This window comes from Labeo rohita, chromosome 6, assembly GCF_022985175.1.
Source record: "Labeo rohita strain BAU-BD-2019 chromosome 6, IGBB_LRoh.1.0, whole genome shotgun sequence".
Classification (NCBI taxonomy): Eukaryota; Metazoa; Chordata; class Actinopteri; order Cypriniformes; family Cyprinidae; genus Labeo; species Labeo rohita.
The window spans coordinates 6,128,497-6,149,213 of NC_066874.1; the positions used below are offsets into that span (position 1 = coordinate 6,128,497).

At 34.2% G+C, this 20,717-nt stretch overlaps 2 protein-coding genes and 1 non-coding gene across 3 annotated transcripts; 1 reads left to right on the forward strand and 2 right to left on the reverse strand.

Annotated features, from left to right (window-relative positions):
* Positions 1-469: 469 nt before the first annotated feature.
* ttc26 (tetratricopeptide repeat domain 26) lies at positions 470-11,018 on the reverse strand. The gene is made up of 17 exons (XM_051112252.1): positions 10,596-11,018; positions 7,960-8,106; positions 7,794-7,886; positions 7,523-7,637; positions 7,266-7,315; positions 7,024-7,169; positions 6,672-6,843; positions 5,655-5,832; positions 5,508-5,563; positions 5,241-5,294; positions 5,055-5,118; positions 3,590-3,678; positions 3,424-3,507; positions 3,274-3,343; positions 2,954-3,060; positions 2,322-2,455; positions 470-862 (listed from the first exon to the last, which is right to left on the reverse strand). The coding sequence occupies exons 1-17, from the start codon at positions 10,596-10,598 to the stop codon at positions 751-753; spliced, it is 1,674 nt and encodes a 557-aa protein (XP_050968209.1). The 5' UTR covers positions 10,599-11,018; the 3' UTR covers positions 470-750.
* A 216-nt stretch (positions 11,019-11,234) lies between these two features.
* On the forward strand, positions 11,235-11,307 carry trnar-ccu (transfer RNA arginine (anticodon CCU)). The gene has a single exon. It is a non-coding gene; the product is annotated as a tRNA-Arg (tRNA).
* Positions 11,308-13,264: 1,957 nt separating this feature from the next.
* Positions 13,265-16,835, reverse strand: rpsa (ribosomal protein SA). The gene is made up of 8 exons (XM_051112253.1): positions 16,735-16,835; positions 15,936-16,107; positions 15,213-15,331; positions 14,685-14,930; positions 14,469-14,597; positions 13,694-13,862; positions 13,503-13,538; positions 13,265-13,407 (listed from the first exon to the last, which is right to left on the reverse strand). The coding sequence occupies exons 2-8, from the start codon at positions 16,066-16,068 to the stop codon at positions 13,313-13,315; spliced, it is 927 nt and encodes a 308-aa protein (XP_050968210.1). The 5' UTR covers positions 16,069-16,107; positions 16,735-16,835; the 3' UTR covers positions 13,265-13,312.
* Between the last annotated feature and the right edge of the window lie 3,882 nt (positions 16,836-20,717).

Consider the following 20,717-nt stretch of genomic DNA (forward strand, 5'->3'; position numbering starts at 1 on the left):
TAAACTTTCCACGGATGTATGTTTGTTAGGACAGGACAATATTTGGCTGAGATACAACTGTTTGCATATCTGGAATCTGATGGTGCAAAAAAATCAAAATACTGAGAAAATCGCTTTTAAAGTTGTCCAAACAAAGTTTATAGCAATGCATATTACTAATTAAAAATTAAGTTTTGATATATTTATGGTGGGAAATTTACCAAATATCTTCATGGAACATGGTCTTTACTTAATATACTAATGATTTTTGGCATAAAAGAAAAAACGATAAATTTGACCCATCCGATGTATTTTTGGCTATTGCTACAAATATACCCGTGCAACATGAGACTGGTTTTGTGGTCCAGGGTCACAAATATCATGCCAGAGCTACAGATGGATCTTCGTAGCATTCTATATAATTTTACAAAACCTATTCAATTAAATCCCTAGCAGACATTTATTGTTCCCAAGGCAAAACAATAAAAAAGTATGAAAAGATATAAACTTTATTTGTTGCAATGTTAATCTCACAGAACACATTCACTGAAATGGAAACACTGTAAATATAGTTCTCTCTTAAAAAAGATATAATATAATAAACGCTAAGTAAATGTTTTAGTGTGGCTGCACTTATTGTAGCTTTTTTTCTAAGATACGTCTGAACTGTTGTACTCATCAGAGACAAACAAGCATAAGGATATCATACAAAAAAAAAAAAAGAATAACATTTACAAAAGAATAAATGTCCAAGAAGATTTGTAAATGCGATCAGAGAGGCACTCTGTTGTCTTTGGCCCATTTCTTCATGATGCGGATGATGTATTCAACTTGTGGGTTGCCAGTGCTCCTCAACATCGGCAAAACCTCCTTCAGCGTCTCTCTGAAAACAAAGCAAATAAAAAATAAACATAGAAAACATGTCCAGAGGTCAAAAACTTGAGAGTTAAAGATGCTTTACAGAATTGTGCCAAACTTGGGTGAAATACAGCTGTCTGTTTTAAGTCTATAAAGCTTACTGTATCATATTCGATACATAAATGTCCCCTAAATTAGGCCCCTAAATTCTCAATATGATCAAAACTTTGCTGAAAAACTTGTTGTACACAGTCTGCTACATTTCTTTGTCGTCTGATTGATAGTTTATACATTTTTAGCAAGTAAAAAAAAGTATAATTCTAAAACTGTCCACCTTCCAGTTGTGGTACACACGTCTTAACGTTCTAAAATCTTGCTAAACCTGATTTTTATATAGTAAACTTAAGAATAATTTTTATATTGTTAGTGATATTTTAAGATGAACACACTGAATGGAAGCAACTTAGGTTAATTATTTATCCATAGATAATTTTATAATAACTGTCTTATAAATATGATGCATCAGGCTTTTGAGGAACATTTATTTGTTCATCTCTCAGTCATCATTGTATTGTATTATATTGTATGTTTTGTCCTGCAATTAAGCTGAATGTCATCTTTTTGGTCGTATTAATATCAGCAACTGCGCTAAACTGCATATTTTTCCATATTCTCACTTTATCATACAACATGAGCCATAAAAGTCTGATATATCAAATATGATTCTCCAGAAAAAACACATACACAGCCCTCCAAAAGTTTGGAAACATCCTTGGCAAAGTGTGGTTTTGGATGATATCAGCATAAATCCTTAGCATTTTTTTGGTGCAAATACATTAAAGTAACTTGACATTATCACTGAAGACCAGCAATAATAATTTTCATTTTGATTACATAATAATGGCAATATACACATGTCAAAGTCAGACATGCCCCTTTGTCAGCTGTGATGCCTGGTTACTGGTTTAAACTTGGCCCAGGTTTTTAGAAGATTTTTGGGTCAGCACACCTTAATAGCTTCAACAATTGATTGCCAATTAAGTTTAGAATACAATAAATTTAGGCCCGGATTATGCAGAGCTGTAATAGCTGCTAATGGGTTGATATTTTGATGAATCGAAAATGTAAGTTTTTTCTATCTATGTAATAAAATATGTTTTTGTAGTTTGTGTTGTCCCTTATCAGTGCAAAATAATCACAAATTAAAAAGGATTCATGCCAATATTGTCCAAAACCCCACTTTTCTAGGGCGTTTCCAAACTTTTGGAGGGCAGTGTATAAAATGCAAAAAATACATATATGTTGTCTAAAGGTTCAATAAACTGTTCCATTTTAAAAAATATGATTTTTCTGACTATTATTTAATATATCAGGCTTTACTGGGTTAAATGTAGAACTAATAAGAGTCTAATAAGAATTTAATTTAATAATCTGAACCAAATAGTAATGTCTTTTCATTCCTCAGGAATGTTACTGGTTTATACCTGGACTCTCGGCCTGCCAGTATGAGCTGGAAGATCCCAACACATGCTCCACGCTTTCCCTCCCAGTACTCAGGGTTTTGATCCAGTCTCTCTAGAGCGTCAAATGCTTTAGCTGCATAATAGAACTGTCCCATCTGAAAAAGGGTCACAGAATAAATGGTAACACTTTACAATAAGATGACATTTGTTAACATTAGCTAATGTAACTAACATGAATGAACAATGAACAATACATTTATTAATATCTGTTAATGTTAGTTAATAAAAATAGTTTCAAATTGTTCATTCATGTTAGTTTACAGTGCATTAACTAATGTTAACAACTTGTGATTTTAATAATGCATTAGTAAAATCTGAAATTTACATTAACTAAGATAAATAAACGCAGTAAAAGTATTGTTCATTCTTAGTTAATGTTAACTAATGAACATTATTGTAAAGTTTTACCAAATAAATATAAATATCAGAACAAGCAGACTCTTGGTAAACGGTTATCCCACTATGACTAGCACTCAACTATTTTTAACACACTGCCTTTATTATTATAAAAAACGCAATTAGCGACAAGCCGATACATGAACGAAAATGTGTTTACATGCACGACTGGCTAAATCAGAATTATAATATTGCACCTTGTAGCAGTCATTTGCGATGAGCTGCAGGAGGCTGAAAGGGTCAGATGAGGTTTCCAGTCTCAGATAGAGCTCCCAGGCCTGTTGAGCCTTCTGATTCATAATGTCTAAAACAGAGGAGGGAGGATGACATCAGAGAGTGAGAGGTCTCATGCGTCTACAGAAATGACTAATCAAAAAGAGCTGACGTGTAAAAGACGCTTCCAAAGACTATTCCAGTCATTCATCTTCATTAAAGTCAAAACTGAATTTCACTAGCCCAGAACTGGAGATCTGTTGGCCGTGGTTCAAAAGCTTCAAAGACTTATAGGAGAACCTACAGCAGCGTGCCAACCAGCTCAGGTAAACGTAATCGTTCTTGATCTTCTCATTCTGGATGAGCAGGAACACCTGTTCACATTAAATTCAGATTTAGTCATACTTGCAGATGGTTCCTAAATCATATTTACTGGACCACGGTTGTTGTGTACCTCTTCGGCCTCCCTGTAGTTTCCAAGAGCAGCCTTGGCCTGAGCATAGTTAAAGTTGAATGTGTCATCATTGTAGAAGTAACTCTACAGGGAAACAAGATAGATATTGGTGGTGATGTTTTTAATGCTTCTGGTTTTAGTCCAAACACCCTGATATGTGCATTACCTTGACTGAGTTGAGATATATAAGCACATCTTCAAACTGTTTCAGCAGGAAAAAACAAGAGGCCATACACTGCCTGCCAGGTATTGTGTCTTATAAGAAAAAAGAAAACAGAGAATAAATTATTATGTGTTTTACATGGCCAGGACAAAGGAAAATGCATCTTAAGTGAAGCTAATGTACAAAACCTACATTCATAACATTTATGGTAAAAAAACGGCAGCTGGGGTTGCCGGAATTTTACAGTAAAAAATACAGAAGCAACATTTTAGGTTTTAAATTTAAGTTTAAATGTACATTTAAATACCGTAATTTCATTAACTGATATAATGTTAATATACCAACCTACTGAAGTAGTGAAATCTGTTTTGTACCTTTGTAATATACTGATAACCACCTAAAGCAGGTGGTGTTGAGAAAGTCACATGATGACACAAGCAGCTTTTAAATATTAACATAGATAGAAGGTGCCAAGTGTCATTCACACAAACACTAAACACCACACATGAAACTGAAATAATGCAAAAAAACATTATAACAACATTAGATGTAACATACAACCCTAATGTACAAAACTAATAAGAAAAACTAAGAAGAAACATAGTTATTTCAACAAAAGAACATCAAATTTGAAATGTAACACTGGGAATTCTGGGAATGTCAATTTATGGCTATTCACTGTAAATTTTACGTTCTTTTTCACTTACAGGTACAAAACGAACACTCGATAAGTGCCTAATAAAAAAAAAAGTGGCCAGTCAGCTGGTGACTCCAGTGGAAACTGCAACGTAACAAACATATTATTATTTATTATTTATTTCTTTATTTTTATAGAACTATGTGTAACACTTGAATTTCTACCGACTAGGCAAAAATAAAAGAAACAATCTTTATATTTTATTGTACAGAACAACAGTAGAATTGCAACACTAATATTTATGGTTGTCCTAATTTCTCTCCTGTCAAACGTCAAACCACACAGCTTTTATTTTTGCATAAAAAAGTAAAAGGGGAGACTTCAAAGCTTCTGTTTTGAAGCAACAGATTCTCTTATAATATTTGGAAAGATGAAGATGTGCGGAGCAGCATTCACCACAGAACTAGCCGCTCTGAGACACCAAAATCATCAGCTGCTCGTGTGTGAACACAGTGCCGCGCTTCAAGCAATTAGCGAATCTACATAAATCACACAAATGACCTATTTTGGATTCAAAATGACAATTTTGCATTCCTGAATTAAGGACAAAACTCATTTTGTAATTAAAAAATGTACCATGTTAGGTACAAATGGAATTTAGTAGCAAAATAGAAAGGACATTTAATTAAGAGCCATCTTTTCAGTCTAGGATGATGCATAGTTTGTGCCAAGAAAACAAACTCTATCACTGGCTCTCTTCCATACAGCACAGGGGCCCTGCTGCTGAACCAGCGCTAATATTGTTATTGTTAGCCTAAACAATGATTTTACCACATTCACTGGCCGAGCCTCCAACCAACTGGAAAAACTGCTGGGCAATTTTTAAATGGTCCCTCTGTAAAAATGCACAAACATATAAAGAGATAAGAGAACACAGATTTAGGAAAACATTTGTGAAACATGAGAAATGGAGTTTGAGAGGAATACTGCTATCTGATATAAATAAACCTCACGAACCGATCCAATATCTTGTCCCAAAGCAGCATTCACCACCCCCTTCAGAATATATTCCTGTAAATGACACCAGAGGATAAAGTGTTAGCACTGGAGCCAAAATGCATTTTAGAAATGAATTTTTATGTGAGGCAGAAAAAATATGATGGAAAATGGTAATATATGGAGGAAAATATTATTTATAATACAGTTTATAAGACAGTCAAAAAGTACACAAAAAAAAAGTAAAAAAAAAAAAAGGAGGAATAAGCATTAGGGTGGAATAAATACCTGGGGTGTGGTGGGCTCAAGGTCTTTGATCAGTTTGTAGGCCTCCTGAATGTCATCTAAATGTGAGATGGCAAAGTTAATAACAAACCTGATAAGCCAGTTTAAATGTATCTGCTAAAGGCAAGAGGCCACACCTGATCAGCATACCTTGTCTGAGATAGTAGATGACCAGGTTGAGTCTGGCCTCTGATATTACGTCAATCAAAGGAGGTAAAACCTGCAAGGCCCCCTCACCCCCACGAAACACAACCAGATTGTGCTGAATGAGCTCTTTAGCGAACTGAAACGAGCTGGAGGAGATATCTATCAGGTTCTTCAACTCCGTCTAAAGAGTCAAGAGGGAGACAAATGTTAATTAAAGAACTTAAAACCATCTCTCATTGTCAACACATGAAATTTAATTAAATGCATTTTAGTTCTTAATAAATGTCCCATCTGAACAAATTAGTTAATACAAAGCATTGTTTTCACATTATCACATTTCATAATCCTACATTATTTTCCCACTGAATATTCTTTTTCAATCAGAAATGCACTACCATTCAAATGTTTGATGTTAGTATTTTTTTTTTAACGAATTAACGTTTGAATTTAGCAAGGACCCATTAAACTGATCAAAAGTGACAGTAAAGACATTTGCGTTGTTACACAAAAAATTATTTCAAATAAATGCTCTTTCTTTCTATTGATCAAAGAATTCAGAGAAAATGTATGTTTCCATAAAAATATTAAGTGGCACAAGTGTTAACAACACTGATAATAATAATGTTTCTTGGCCAGCAAATCAGCATATTAGAATGATTTCTGAAGGATTACGTGGCACTGAAGACTGGAGTAATAATGCTGAAAATTCAGCTTTGCATCACAAGAACAAGTCACATTATACAATAATGTTAAATGCATTACAATAAAAAACAGATATGTGGAATTGTAATATTATTTCACACTTTACTGTTTTTACTGTACTTTTGATCAAATAAATGCAGCCTTGTTGAGCTTAAGATTTTTTTTCCTACCTATCCCAAACCTTTGAATGGTAGTGTACGTCTTATTACGTCATTGTGAATTAATGTGGTCTTTAAGATCATAATCATCAACTTTCGCCTTGACTACATAATCTCATGAAATAATTAGTGTATTAGTATACATAGGTGTGTAACTGACCTCAGCAGCTTTTCCATTGTAGAGTCTGAAGTGGTTGCAGGCTTTGAGGTTGAGGGCGATAGTAGAGTCAGGAATACTCTGCAGATACACGGCCAACACCTCCTGAGACACGTCATAGTAATCCAGCTTATAGTAACACAGAGCCACATACACATTCAGGGCCAGAAAGTCTCTGTAGAATAGAGAGACAAATCATTTTATGATGAAGAATGTGTTGACTTTCAGTGCAATAAAGACAAATAATAAAGCAAAAACGTTTTTTTTAATACTAAACAAATGCATTGTTTCTCAGAGGTTCTGATTCTAATTTTGATGTGATCATGATGTGGTTGTTTTATAGGTTCTGAAGCACCTGTTCTGCAATAAGATGCGTTTGTAGATATCAATGGCCTCTTGGTAATGCGAGCGCATATAATGAATAGAAGCCAAGCTCAGCTGATCCTCAGTCACGTCCTCCAGGTTTTGATGGAAACCCATCAGCTTCTTTTCATCACTGAACTTCACAGAGAACAACAAAGCAGAGAATGTCATTATCATCTGATGCACTACAATAATAATGTCCAGTAGGGCATGAAATATTATGGAAAAACTGACCTTATGAGCTAAATGAAAGAGCAGGCGATTCTGAAGCTGAGTTTTTGGCCCTGAAAAAGACAGCATGTTATAATTTTGGATGATGTGCTAGAAAAAAGTATATATTTCAAACAAAAGCTGTTCTTTTAAACGTTCTATTTATAAAATAATCCAGACAAACTGTATTACGGTTTCCATAAAAATATTATGTAGCAGTTTTCAAAGCATCTCACAGACCCCAAACTTTCGACAGCAGTGTACAGTATGTGAAGACACACCTTTTAATGCTGCCTCCTCAGCCTCTTTATAAAGCCCTAGGAAAAACAGCGAACAGCCCAGGTATACCCAAACATCCACTGGACACTCCGGCCTCAAAGTGAGGGCTTTGTACTCCTGAAAACACGCAACAAATAGGAATATTTCATGTTATATACAACCAATCAGCCATAATGTCACACACCCTTGCTCTTTAAAGGTGATTCATCCCCTAGTCAAGCATAAACTGACTCTATCCAACATCCTGATGTGTCTAACATTTCTTTCACTAACCTGCATTGCTCTCTTGTGGTCTCCTAAATGAAAGGCACAGTAGCCAATCCAAAGGTCTGCATGCTCCACTGACACCCCGCCATTACACTGAAACTGACATTACAGAGTTCAAAGTAAGTTCATGCAAAAAGCATAGAGTTATAATCCTATGTGTTTGATTTCTTACCTCTAATAGAGTCAGGGCCCCCAGATAGTCTCTTTGGTTTAGATAATCCTCAAGTCTCGGAATCTTTTTTGTTTTATTTTTCCTTTTCTTCTCATTAGAGCTGGTGGATGCTTCACCACCCACTGCTGGTTTCATCCGAGACAAGAGCTTCGGAACAGAAACAAGAATTTTTTCACTGTAATTCTGTGTACACATAAATATTTATCCTGGTTTGTATTCATCCATGCATTTTGTACATATCTATATATCCACTCATTTAGAGCAACACAATTACAATCTTTTTATTTGATTCTAAGCATATGCACATATTTCATGCACGTTTATATTCACTGGATATTTTGGACAACAGTTGCACAAAATTTATACAGTGCAGCTTATCGTTGCACAAAGTGAATGTTTTTTAAGTAATTTATTGCATTTACTGCAGATGTTGTATACAGTCATGTGAAAAATTTAAGACACATTATTGAATTTTTTATGGTTTTCTGTATCAGGACATAATAAAAAATGATCTGGTCCTTGGCAGGTCTTAAAATTTGGAAAATAAATTCTCAGATAAACATCATCACATGATATATCACACAGTGTCATTATTTATTTAAGAAAAATACAGCCAAGAGGGAAAGGCCATGTGTGACAAAGTTAGGACACCCTATGAGTCAACTGCCTGTAGATCTACTTTTAGCAGCAATAACTTGAAGCATTCATTTTCTGTGTGACTCTATCAGTCTCTCACATCGTTCTGGAAGAATTTGGACCACTACTCTTTTCAACGTTGCTCCAGTTTATTAAGGTTTGTGGGCATTTGCTTATGCACAGCTCTCACCACAGCATTTGAGTCAGGATGAGCTCTGGACTGGACTGGGCTACTGCAACACCTTGATTCTTTTCTTTTCAGCAGATTTGCTGGTGTGTTTGGGATCACTGTCCTGTTGCATGACACAATTTTGGCCAATTTTGGCTTTAGATGTCGGACAGATGCCCTCACATTTGACTCTAGAATACTTTGATATACAGAAGAGTTCATGAGGTGCCCAGGTCCTGTGGCTACAAAATGCAAAACAAGCCCAAAATTATCAGTCCTCCTCCAGCATGCTTGTCTTTTGGTATGAGGTGTTTATGCTGATATGCTCTTTAGGTTTTCACCAAACTTGCCGCTGTGCATTATGGCCAAACATCTCCACTTCGGTCTCGTCTGTTCAAAGTACATTATTCTAGAAGACTTGTGTTTTGTTCAGATGCAACTTTGCAGACCTAAACTGTGCTGCAATGGGTTTTTTTTTTAAGATAGAAGAGGCTTTCTTCTGCCAAGCCATCGAAACATGCCGTTTCTGTCCCATATTATTCTAATGGTAGTGTCATGAACTTTATCATTTAACATGTTAACTGAGGCCTGTAGAGTCTGAGGTGTAGTTCTTGGGTTGTCTGCCATTTCTCTGAGCTTTACACGGTCTGATCTTGGGGTGAATTTTCTGGGACGTCCACTCCTGGAAGGAGAGGTGTCTGTTTTAAATGTCTTCCACTTGTGAATAAACTTCATGTTGTTTGGAAATGGCCGTATTACTCTTCTCAGATCGATGGCAGCAACAATTGCTTCTCTAAGATGATTGCTGATGTCTTACCTCCTTGGCATTGTGTTAACACACGCCTGAAGGCTCCAGACCAGGAAACTGCCAAAGCTTATGCTTTTATAGAGGCGCTCAGACTTGCTGATGATCAGTTAATCCAAGGTATTTGATTAGCAGTGTTTGACTGTTATTTACCCTCTTAATTCCAATGTTAACAGTAAGGGTGTCCTAACTTTGTCGCACATGGCTTTTCCATGTTGGCTTTATTTTTGTTCAGTAAATAATGACACGGTGCAATTTGTCATGTGTTGTTGTTCATCTGAGGTTTTATTTTCTAAATTTTAAGACCATCCAAGGACCATTTTTTTAATGATTTCCTGATACGGAAAAGCATGGAATTCAGTAGGATGTCCTAACTTTTCCACATGACTGTATATACTATACTACTATTTACAGCACTTATCTGAAATAGAAATTGTTTGTAACATTATAAATGTCTTCACTTTTGTTCAATTTAATGTATATGTGCTGAGTGAAATTATTTCTTTATAATAAACATTTTGAACTGTAATGTATATTTTTGTCTGCTGTTTCTTTTGCTGTATTCTTATTTTAATATTGGTTATTACAAGGACTTTTCCAAAACAGGGGAACATTTAAGTACTGTCCTATCATGTAGTGCAGGCACTTCAGTTCAAGTTCCCTGACTAGGCAAGATTAATAAAGATTTGTTGTTAAATACTTTTATAGAGAACAAATAGTGAGGGTGACTAATATTAGTTGAGTATTTTTTAAATGGTTAGCTAGAAAGCCCTTCAATTAAATTAATTTAGTTTAGTTATTATTTACTAGGAATAAATTATTATTACTAGGAATAAATACATTTACAAGATACTATTGACTGCAGTAAACCTAAGGAAGTAAAATTGAAGATAAGCAAATTTTTACATTTCTTGAATTCATATATTGATGCCTAAACACACCAAAAACACACTTATGATTACTTGCTCGGAACATTTTATTATATGAATTTTAAATTGATAGATATCGTATGTTGTTGATACTCACCATGGTGACGATGCTTTACTGTCCACGAACACACAATCCAGAAACTAGCCTAACTTAGAGTTAGCCCGTCATTTTAATAGCACTCCGAACACCATAAAGCCTATAAAAGGAATCACTAGATCTACAAACAGCATCGATTTAGATGTCCGTTTTTCCAGGAACAGTATTTCCACAGTGAGCTAGCCAGATAGCCTACTAGCTAGCAAACTTGCTAAGCGATTATGTTTAGGTGTGCGTACAAGATGTTAATCTGTTCTACGCTTGCTTTTGAACAAAAGCAAACGAACCTACCTCCTGAATTAAATCAAGTTATATCTAACAACGCAGAGCATGAATAAATGTGTTCGTCATTTTGTGTAATGCTCTCTAGTCTAGCTAATCTCGGCTGCCATGTTTGGCTGCGCGGCATCACGATGTTGCTAAGCAACCCACTCTTCAACCGGATCAATGACAGACCCCCGCCATGTGATATGATTCATGAATTGTGTTTTTAATCAAAATGTAGTTAAATTATAACAAAAGTATCAAAAGAAATATCTACCTCTATATAATAGAAATATCTATAAATAACTATAGATTTTTTGAATAATTATTTAATATATATAAACAAGTTATATCTTTGGCAGTTAAAAAGCATAAGCCCCAGTGGCCTAATGGATAAGGCACTGGCCTCCTAAGCCAGGGATTGTGGGTTCGAGTCCCATCTGGGGTGGAACATTTTCGTTGTACCTCAAAAACAACAACAACAAAAAAACGATCATTATTTGGTTGATACATTTACCAGTAAAATATCCATGCACAAGGCAAAACTGGTCATCAGAAAGGCAAATCTGGAACAAAAAGGCATTTTAGATGCTAAATCCAGTGTTTCTGCAGGTTTGATGAAGGTGCATTTAAAACATTTAAAAACAAAGCAAAGAAAATGTAATGAATAAACTGAAGGGAACGTAAATTATGATGTCCTCTAACTAAATGTCTAAGGAGCAGACAATGTTGTATTAGCAAGACTTCACAGTTTGAAAACTAATAAATAAATAAAACAGACTTAAGGATCAAATATACATACATATATATATATATATATACACAAATAATCAAATATATCAAATGCTCCCAAAAACTGAAAAATAAAAAAAATTCTCTATCTTCTGATTACACTGCAAACAGTGATATTCTTCTGCAGTATTTTTGCCATGTTTTCCCTATCCCTATTACAAGAAGAACATATTTTTTGTTACAAAAAACAACAATTTACTTATAAGAACAAGTTACTTGTAAGGAAAACAAGTTTTTATACGCCATTGACATGTTTATTCTTGATTTAAGCATAAACTAATTTAATTTTCATTTACATTGGTAGTTAACAATGTATATTTATTTAATGTTTTAATGTTCAGATTTTAATAGTTGAATTGTTAAAAAAAAAAAAATAACGGAGATATTAATTTGATATGCATGCAACATTTGCCATTTGAGTTAACTAAAACTTAAGACAGGGCAACTTTTTTGAGCAATGTTGCTTAGGTGCCTTCCCATTGAGCATGGTTAAAAAATTTTCTACCTGGATAATTTAGATCGGTCGTGGGCACCGTGTCACCTGGTTGCCCGTTGACGGCAACATTGCTCAAAAAGTTGTGTATCATCAGCCTTGAAGACCTGCAGAAATGATTTCAATAAGGATCTCGTCATGCAGAAAACTGTCAAACTAAGCATTGTAAATTCAATTTTAATTTCATTGGTCAAACACTGAATGGCTGCTACCTAGAGCTGCATAAAATTGTAAATTAAGAATCACATTTTTTTTTAAACAGATCACGAGTCTCCTGTGATTCTGAACTAAGCAAAATAACGTAATTTACTAGAGGCTGTGAACAAATATTAATTGCCTCATTCAATTTAAAAACACTTAATAAATTTGAATGAATTAAAAAAAAAAAAAACGGTCGGATGAATGATTCAATGACTCACTCATAATTACTTCACATGTTCCACTACAGAATGATTCAAGTGTTTTCAAACAAATCTCTTGAATGAATAATTCAAGGACAAATACATTAAGTCACATTGTAATCAGCAAATGTTATTTTAAGCACCAATTTTTGATCACTATCCTAGATATCAATGATCATATACAAACTATAAAAGCATTTCTGAATATGACAGAAAAAAAAAACTGGGACTAAGAAGACTTGCCATTTCATGCCTAAACATGATAACTGCTCTGTGTCAGCGACATAGCAAACAGATTTAAATCCAATACGACGGTCAATGGTTTAACTGATAAACAAATCATTGTCACTTAAAAACAAGATCACATGGGTGTTTGAATAGAGACTGTGCTCTTTTAACAATTAATCACGCAGCTCTACTGCCACCCTATACAATCTGTCACTCAAATGTCTATGAACAAGCTTAAAATATAACACCCAGGTAGGGTTTATGGAAAAGAGTCCAGCTGATTGTACATCATCTCTTCACATTTCACATACAACTTGAACATCTATTAATTTTGATGTCAAAAGTCTACAAAAACATTTTTTAAATATTGTTTTCATAATTAAAGATGCTGAGGTGGGCTTAAGAATCTATGCTAATCATTGTTAAACACTATAGTCTTTTTTCAGAAATCAGTTTAAAAAAAAAAAAAAAAAAAAAAAAAACATCAGAAACAATTTTAAACAACCAAATTTATTGATTTCACAAGCATGGTTAACGGTTTAAGCCCAGTCTGAACTGGCACCGCCCCAGTCTCCGGCCTGAGCAGTGGGAGCAGCAGACCAATCCTCTGTGGCAGGCTGTGCACTCCAGTCCTCTGTTGAAGACAGAGAAATTCAAGATTACATCAAATGTTACACACATCACTATTTTGTATTTTGCAGTTCATGCTACGAAGCAGGAAAACCTTACCTGCATAAACTTCAGCTGGTGCAGCTTTGGCAGGAGCTGAAGTTCAGAAAAGTTGATTAGTTCACAGTTATACAGTAAATACAGTACACTAATTCTAATACAGTAAACACATTGTTCAAAATGATCTTAATTGACTTTCCAAACTTTTATGTATGAGATGTTGGGAAATAGGTCTACTAGAAGCAGCTTACCCTCAATGCCAGCTGGGAACTGCTGGATGGGTACAGATGGAACCTGAACACCTTCAGACCAGTCAGCAACCTCAGGCTGGTTGAAGTCGGGCACAGGAGCGGTCCATTCACCCTGGAACTCCTCCTTACCAACAGCCTTCTCAGCAGCAGCCTGCTCTTCTTTCTCAATCTAGAGTTAAAGCAGAGAACCAGTGACACAGTAAGCACATTTTTAACAATACAACAAGTGTTGTATAAATCTAAATTATGTGTTTAAATTAGCTGTATCAGTTTCAAAAGTTATTACATAGCAGATAAAGTTTCATCATTCAACAACAAAAAGTTTTCTAAAATTCAACTTTGGGGAGGAAGAAATAATAAAAAAAAAGGCAACAAATGAGCGCGTTCTGGGTCCATCTTACAAAGCAAGACCTTTAAAATTTGTCCTGAACAAATAGTCATGACATTACAAATTGGGCAGACCAAAAATGTTTTTCAGACAAGTTAGTGCTGCAATTCAGAGGTTCTCCATCCTTCAACAAAAAACAAAAACACAAAAACAAAACAAAAAAAAAAAAAGCCTATGACTCAGTCTAGTACGGTCTATTTGACACCTAATGCTGGGCGATATGACCAAAAATGTATCAATTTCTTATTGATTTCTTATTCTTCTTGATCTATGGTAAATCAATGAAGATTTGTAGATTAAAAAGCCTTTTATTACTATTATTTTTTTTAAATCACAATTTACAAATTTGTGAAATTCTTGGACCGATTCTGAATACGTGCAACGTACCTCCTCAGGATCTCTGTAGAAGTACAGATCAGGCATGACCTCCCATGGGTGCTCCCTGGAGATGGTGCCCCTCATCCTCAGCACCTCTCTGGCCAACATCCACCACATCAGACCCACAGAGTGGGGACCCTAAAACATGTCATTTTAAATTTTATAACCTCAAAACCACACACAACAAACACTACTTGCATGAAGAGTTTAGCTTCTCACTCATACCTTGTTGTTGCATGGGATGGCAATGTCAACGTATCTCAGAGGAGAGTCTGTGTTGCAGAGGGCAATGGTTGGGATGTTGACGTAAGAGGCTTCAGTCAATGGCTGATGGTCAGCACGAGGATCTGTCACGATCAAGAGGCGGGGCTCCCTGAAAGCAGCCTGAATCTGATTGGTGAAGGTTCCAGGAGTGAAACGTCCAGCGAAGGTGGTCGCGCCAGTGGCAGAGGCGTACTTGAGCACAGCTCTCTGACAGAAAAGAACGGTGACTGTTAACATCACTAAAAATCCCTAACAGTCAAGTGGAGGAGTAAAAACATTGTGGCTCAGGTTACTATCAAACCCCAATCATTGGGCAAAAACCTCATGGTGTCAGTGAAATCCCGGCCAAATCACTCTAGCACACATCCGACACACTAACACTAACAGCAGTGCCAGGTTTTATTGATGTGCTTGGTTAAAAAGCGTTTTAGATTTTTAAATTTGAAAACTGAAAACAAATGCTGACTAGTCGTGGAGTGCGTCAATCACCTGGCCAGTGTTTCTGGAGGAGATAACGCAAACATCAGCTGGATTCTCAATGGCAACAATGGCACGAGCAGCCAGCAGCAGTTTCTCCCAGGTCTTCTTAAGATTTATGATGTACACGCCTGCAAAAATCAGATTAGTTATAGTGGGTGTTATTAAACGGACAAAATATTTGAAGACATTAAGCAAACATTTCCATAAAGTAACATACGCATGTGAGCATTAACTGACAGAGAACCATGAACATGACACAGGTAAACAACCTTAAATGTTTGGACTTTTTAATTAAGATTTATAGATTAGGCCTGCACAGCTAAAACACTATAATGCTAAAGCATATGATCAAAACATTAAGCTGGCAAGGAAAAAAAAAAAAAAAAAGTTGTCTTTTTGATGATAATGGAAATAGTTTATGGTTCAATCTTACAAAGACTTTTTTCTATCTAATTATCTACACTTAAATACTGCCATTTGTACTAGGGATGTAATGGTATTGTTAATATCGTGGCATCATGATGATGAAACGCTAGGTCTTCTGGGCAAAAAGTGTTTTAAAATGTATTCAATGTATTTTTTACATTTTAAGATCTTAAGATTTTAATTTGGCTTTTAATGAACTCACAAACCACCTGCAGTTCCCTTACAAGCGCCTGTAAAATCACAGTAACCTACAAAGATTAATAAAGCACCAGAAAGGCACATCACTCATCTTCCTGCGCTTCTTACCGTCACTCTTTCTCTTGTAGACGTACTGCTCCATCTGGAAGTCCAAGTTGGTTCCTCCCAGATGGGTTCCTGCTGCCAGGAACTTCAGCACATCCTCCTCCTTCATTTGAAGGACATCCAGACCTCCGGACATCGTGACCACTTTCCCTGCGTAACGAGTTTAGTGGAAAAGCTGGAAAGAAACAGAGGAGTCTTAGTCGAGAAGTAATTGATATGTTAAGTACTTCTAACGTGAAGTTGGGTGAATGTAGCTCAGGTCGCTATCAAACCCCAGGTCATAGGGCGCATCAGCCCTACTGGTGTCAGCGAAAACCCGGCTGTATCACTTTAGCACACTTCCGACACCTAACACCGACAGCAGTGCTAAGCTTTAAAAATGTGCGTGATGCGAACAGACTAAACACCCGTCTCCACCATCACTAGCATGGGAGATGCTAACGTTATACTTTACCGCGCTAACTCAAATGTGTAAAGGAAATGCGTACGTTAACTCAATCAACTAACAGAGACATTAAAGCTATAGAGACACTTGATATCAAATCAAAATACAATAAATCTTAACATTAATTATTCGTACGATTGACCACAGTGAGCGCCACACAGACTGAAGCCGAACACGCGCTTCCTTGTGCGCGATTACACGTTGCGATTCAGGCCTTCATTTTTTAAAAAAAGAACTGGCGCAAACGTCACATTTAACATTATATTTGATGACTATTGGAACTTATGGACTTTATTCAAAATCGTCCGACTCATATAGACGTTTAAAAGTCGTCAATATTATAGAATTTCTGCTCACCACGAGACAACGCCGTATGGAGTTCTGCACCTCACGGCGAAAAGAGGGCGGGATGAGGAAATGACGTTCATTATATACCCGAGTGTCCACCAATCACACTAGAGGATTTCTTGCTCTTTGTTTTTCTTGTGTGTAACATACTACTCCTACCGGTGGAGGATTTCACATGCGAGCGGTCTCTACTCAAATTAGTCGTCAGTTGTTGATCTTTTTTTTTCTTGGTTACGTGAAATAAGGACGGTTTTCAAAATGTTTAGGTGTTTTTGCAAGGCAAGAGTTAAATTATTTGCTGAAGCACGGACTTATCACTATCATAAAATATTGTTACTTGAAATAAAATAAATCTTCCCATTTTCGTTCAGTGTATCTTGATATACTAAACCAACTAAAACTAAACTAAAAAAGACTTAAAAGATACAAACACTATCAGTCAAATGTTGTTAAACAGTAAGATGTTTAATGTTTTTAAATAGAATTTTAAAATATTTTTACTATATAAAATAACTGCTTTCTATGTAAATATATTTTTAAAATGTAATTTATTCCTGTGATTTTTAAAGCTGAATTTTTTAGCATTACTCATCACATGATCCTTCAGAAATCATTTTAATATTCTGATTTGCTACTCAAAAACATTTATTATTATTATTATTATTAGAAAACATAACATTTTTTCAGGTTTCTCTGATAAATAGAAAGTTCAGAAGAACAACATTTATTTGAAATAGAAATCCTTTGTGACAGTATAAATGTCTTTATCATCATTTTTGATCAATTTAAAGCACCCTTGCTAAATAAAAGTATTAATTTCTATAATTTCTTTCCCAAAAAATAAAATAAAATAAAATGATACAGATTTCAGGCTTTTGAATGGTATAGTGTGTAATATTACAAAAGCTTTTTATTTTAGATAAATGCTGATCTTTGGATCTTTCTATTCAGCAAAGAATCCTGAAAAATTAAAAAAATTAAAAGTAGAACTTTTTTAGGTTTCTTTGATGAAAGGAAAGTTAAGAAGAACAGCATTTATTTGAAATAGAGATCTTTTGTAAGATTATACATGTAATTTTTTATCAATTTAAAGCATCCTTGCTAAATAAAAGTATTAATTTCTATTTCTTAAAAAATAAAAAAAGCTATAGTGTATGTTACAAAGATTTTTATTTCAGATAAATGCTGATCTTTGGATCTTCCTATTGATCATAGAATCCTGAAAAAATGCACTCAACTGTTTTAAATATTAATAATAATATTATTATTAATAATACAACAACAATAATAACAATAAATGTTTCTTAAACAGCAAATCAGTATATTAAAATGATTTCTGAAGGACACTGGAGTAATGATGCTAAATTTTTTTTAGCTTTAATCACAGGAATAAATTACATTTTAAAATATATTTAAATAGAAAGCAGTTTTATTTCACAATGTTACTGTTTTTGCTGTATTTTGGATCAAATAAATGCAGGCTTGGTGAGCAAAATAGCCTTCTTTAAAAAAAAAAAAAAAAAAACACACAAAAAAAAAAAAAAACAACATTAAAAAACTTACTGTTCAAAATATTTTCACTGGTACTATATACATATTTTTTAAAATAAAAAATGACAAAAACACAACAGAATTACCAAAACTTACACTAAAATAAAAATGGAAAATAAAAAAATTAAAATTAAAGTATTATTAAAAACTATAATAATATCTTGATTAAACTAAAATAACACTGGTACCAGGAGGCAATGTTAACAAAAAATACAAAAACTAAATTATTAAATCAATTTAAAAATTTGAAATATTATATTTTGAATACCAATGTGACATCATGCCATTGTGATTTGTATTGTTTATTTTGAGCAGAACGATCAACAAATAGCAGCACAAGTCTAATGTCTGCATTCTGGTTTATGCTGGACATTATTATGATATTATCACTTCCGTATGGAGCCTAGCTGGTTTCTGATAAGTATGCTTGAGTCATTTTGCAGTTAGGTAAATAAAAGCTGACAGAAGTCTGATGAGGTCTGGTGTCTGTGTTATAATTACTGCTCCCCATTAGATTTGTGTCACTGCTTTAGTCCCTCTAGATGTCCTTATACCTGACCCCCTTTACACTGTCTGCCTGCATGTCTGGGGACACAGAGCCATCAGGCTGTCAGGGTTTGTACCATCAGCAGCACCCAGCAGAGCACAGAATAGCAGAGAAGCAAGACCATTTTGTGCCACATTAACTGTACACTAGACCATTGTTTTCTGTTTTTCTTTTGTGCAAAAAGCATCATTGATTTTTATCCATCTTCACTAGTGTGTTAAAACTATAGTGTTGGTTAACAACCAATCACAATCATTTATAAAACAGGGCAGATTTATTCACATATTAACATAGGCACGACATTTGCATGTGCAAATATTCTCACATACAGACAAAATATCAACAATAATGGCAATAAGAAATGCTGAAGAGACGATACTGATTGTGTGAAGGCAAAGAGTATCTCCACAGTACAGCACAAAGCACAATGGCTTACATGTGACCAACACACACATACACACACACACCACCCAGATTCAGTTTAAATGCAGTCAACTTCACCAAATTTAAAGTGCTTCACAAACTATATGCATGTAGTGTGCAGTGCGATCGAAACTTATAAACCCTCTTAAATGATATAAAACTAGTGTATCACTTGGCTCCACATAAATACTCCATAAATCATATTATGGGTTTTACACTGAAGCATGCAGCAGATAGTCTTGCTGTGTCAGGAAGAAGCCAATCTAATTTAAATCAAGACCATTCAAATCAATTTGTTAATTGAATTGAATTTAGCAAACTAAATTAAATTATAATTACATGAGTATAACAAATTCCTGAATTTAAATGGTCATTTGATGTAATATGGTAATGTTTCCTGTCGTACGATCAAAACATTTAAATTAAATGGGATCGACGCTGACCAGTGGACGTACAGTACGAACCCTCAAAATATATAAAGTGGCAAATGGCAAAGTACTATCACCAAGACAATCAAGAGAACAAAAAACCCAAAGGTTTATGGAGTGAATTTCATAAAAACATGTCCATTTGATATTAACCCACAGAATTTGAAAAGAAAAAAAAGAAAGAAAGAAATTAAATTTGGCATAAATAAATCAAAATCTATTTCAAATCCATCAAGATTTTGCATTGTGACATTATTTGCAAAACAAATTACATATTTCCCATAAATTCCCATTTTTGTAATGCATCCCTGAATTTTTCTCCCATTATTATCAATGGTTTTATGGTACAAATTACTGTAATTTGCAAATCTGCAAAGACTACCATGATGTTAAAATTAAGTATATAAATATAATATAAATACATATAAATAAAATGTAACATTGCAAGTCACAAGTTTTTGAACAGTAAGTTTTTAATGTTTTTTAAAGAAGTCTCTTCTGCTCACAAAGCCTGCATTTATTTGATCCAAGGTACAGCAAAAACAGTAAAATTGAAATATTTTTGCTATTTAAAATAACTGCTTTTTATTTGAATATATTTCAAAACGCAATTTATTCCTGTGATTTAAATTTTTAGCATAATTACTCCAGTCACACTGATTCTTCAGAAATCAATATTCTGATTTGCTGCGCAAAAAAAGGTTAATATTTATTATGACTGTTGAAAACAGCTGAGTAGAATTTTTTTCAGGTTTCTTTGATGAATAGAAAGTTCAGAAGAAAAGCATTCATCTGAAATAGAAATCTTTTGTAACATTATAAAATGTCTTCATCATCACTTTTGATCAATTTAAAGCATTCCTTCTAAATAAAAGTTAATTTATTTTCCAAAAAAAATAAAAATTATATATATATATATATATATATATATATATATATATATATATATAAATATAAATATATATATATATATATATAATATATATATATATATATATATATATATATATATATAACTCAACTGTTTTAAATATTGATGATAA

Coding starts and splice junctions, on each gene's coding strand:
- ttc26 (XM_051112252.1), bottom strand. Junction 7,316..7,522: donor TGAGGAGGCAGCATTAAAAG/GTGTGTCTTCAC, acceptor TGTCTTTTTCAG/GGCCAAAAACTCAGCTTCAG. Junction 3,061..3,273: donor GAGCTGGTTGGCACGCTGCT/GTAGGTTCTCCT, acceptor CCTCTGTTTTAG/ACATTATGAATCAGAAGGCT.
- rpsa (XM_051112253.1), bottom strand. CDS start 16,068: ATGTCCGGAGGTCTGGATGTCCTTCAAATGAAGGAGGAGGATGTGCTG. Junction 14,598..14,684: donor CCATCCCATGCAACAACAAG/GTATGAGTGAGA, acceptor GACATGTTTTAG/GGTCCCCACTCTGTGGGTCT. Junction 13,408..13,502: donor ACCAGCTGAAGTTTATGCAG/GTAAGGTTTTCC, acceptor TGTCTTCAACAG/AGGACTGGAGTGCACAGCCT.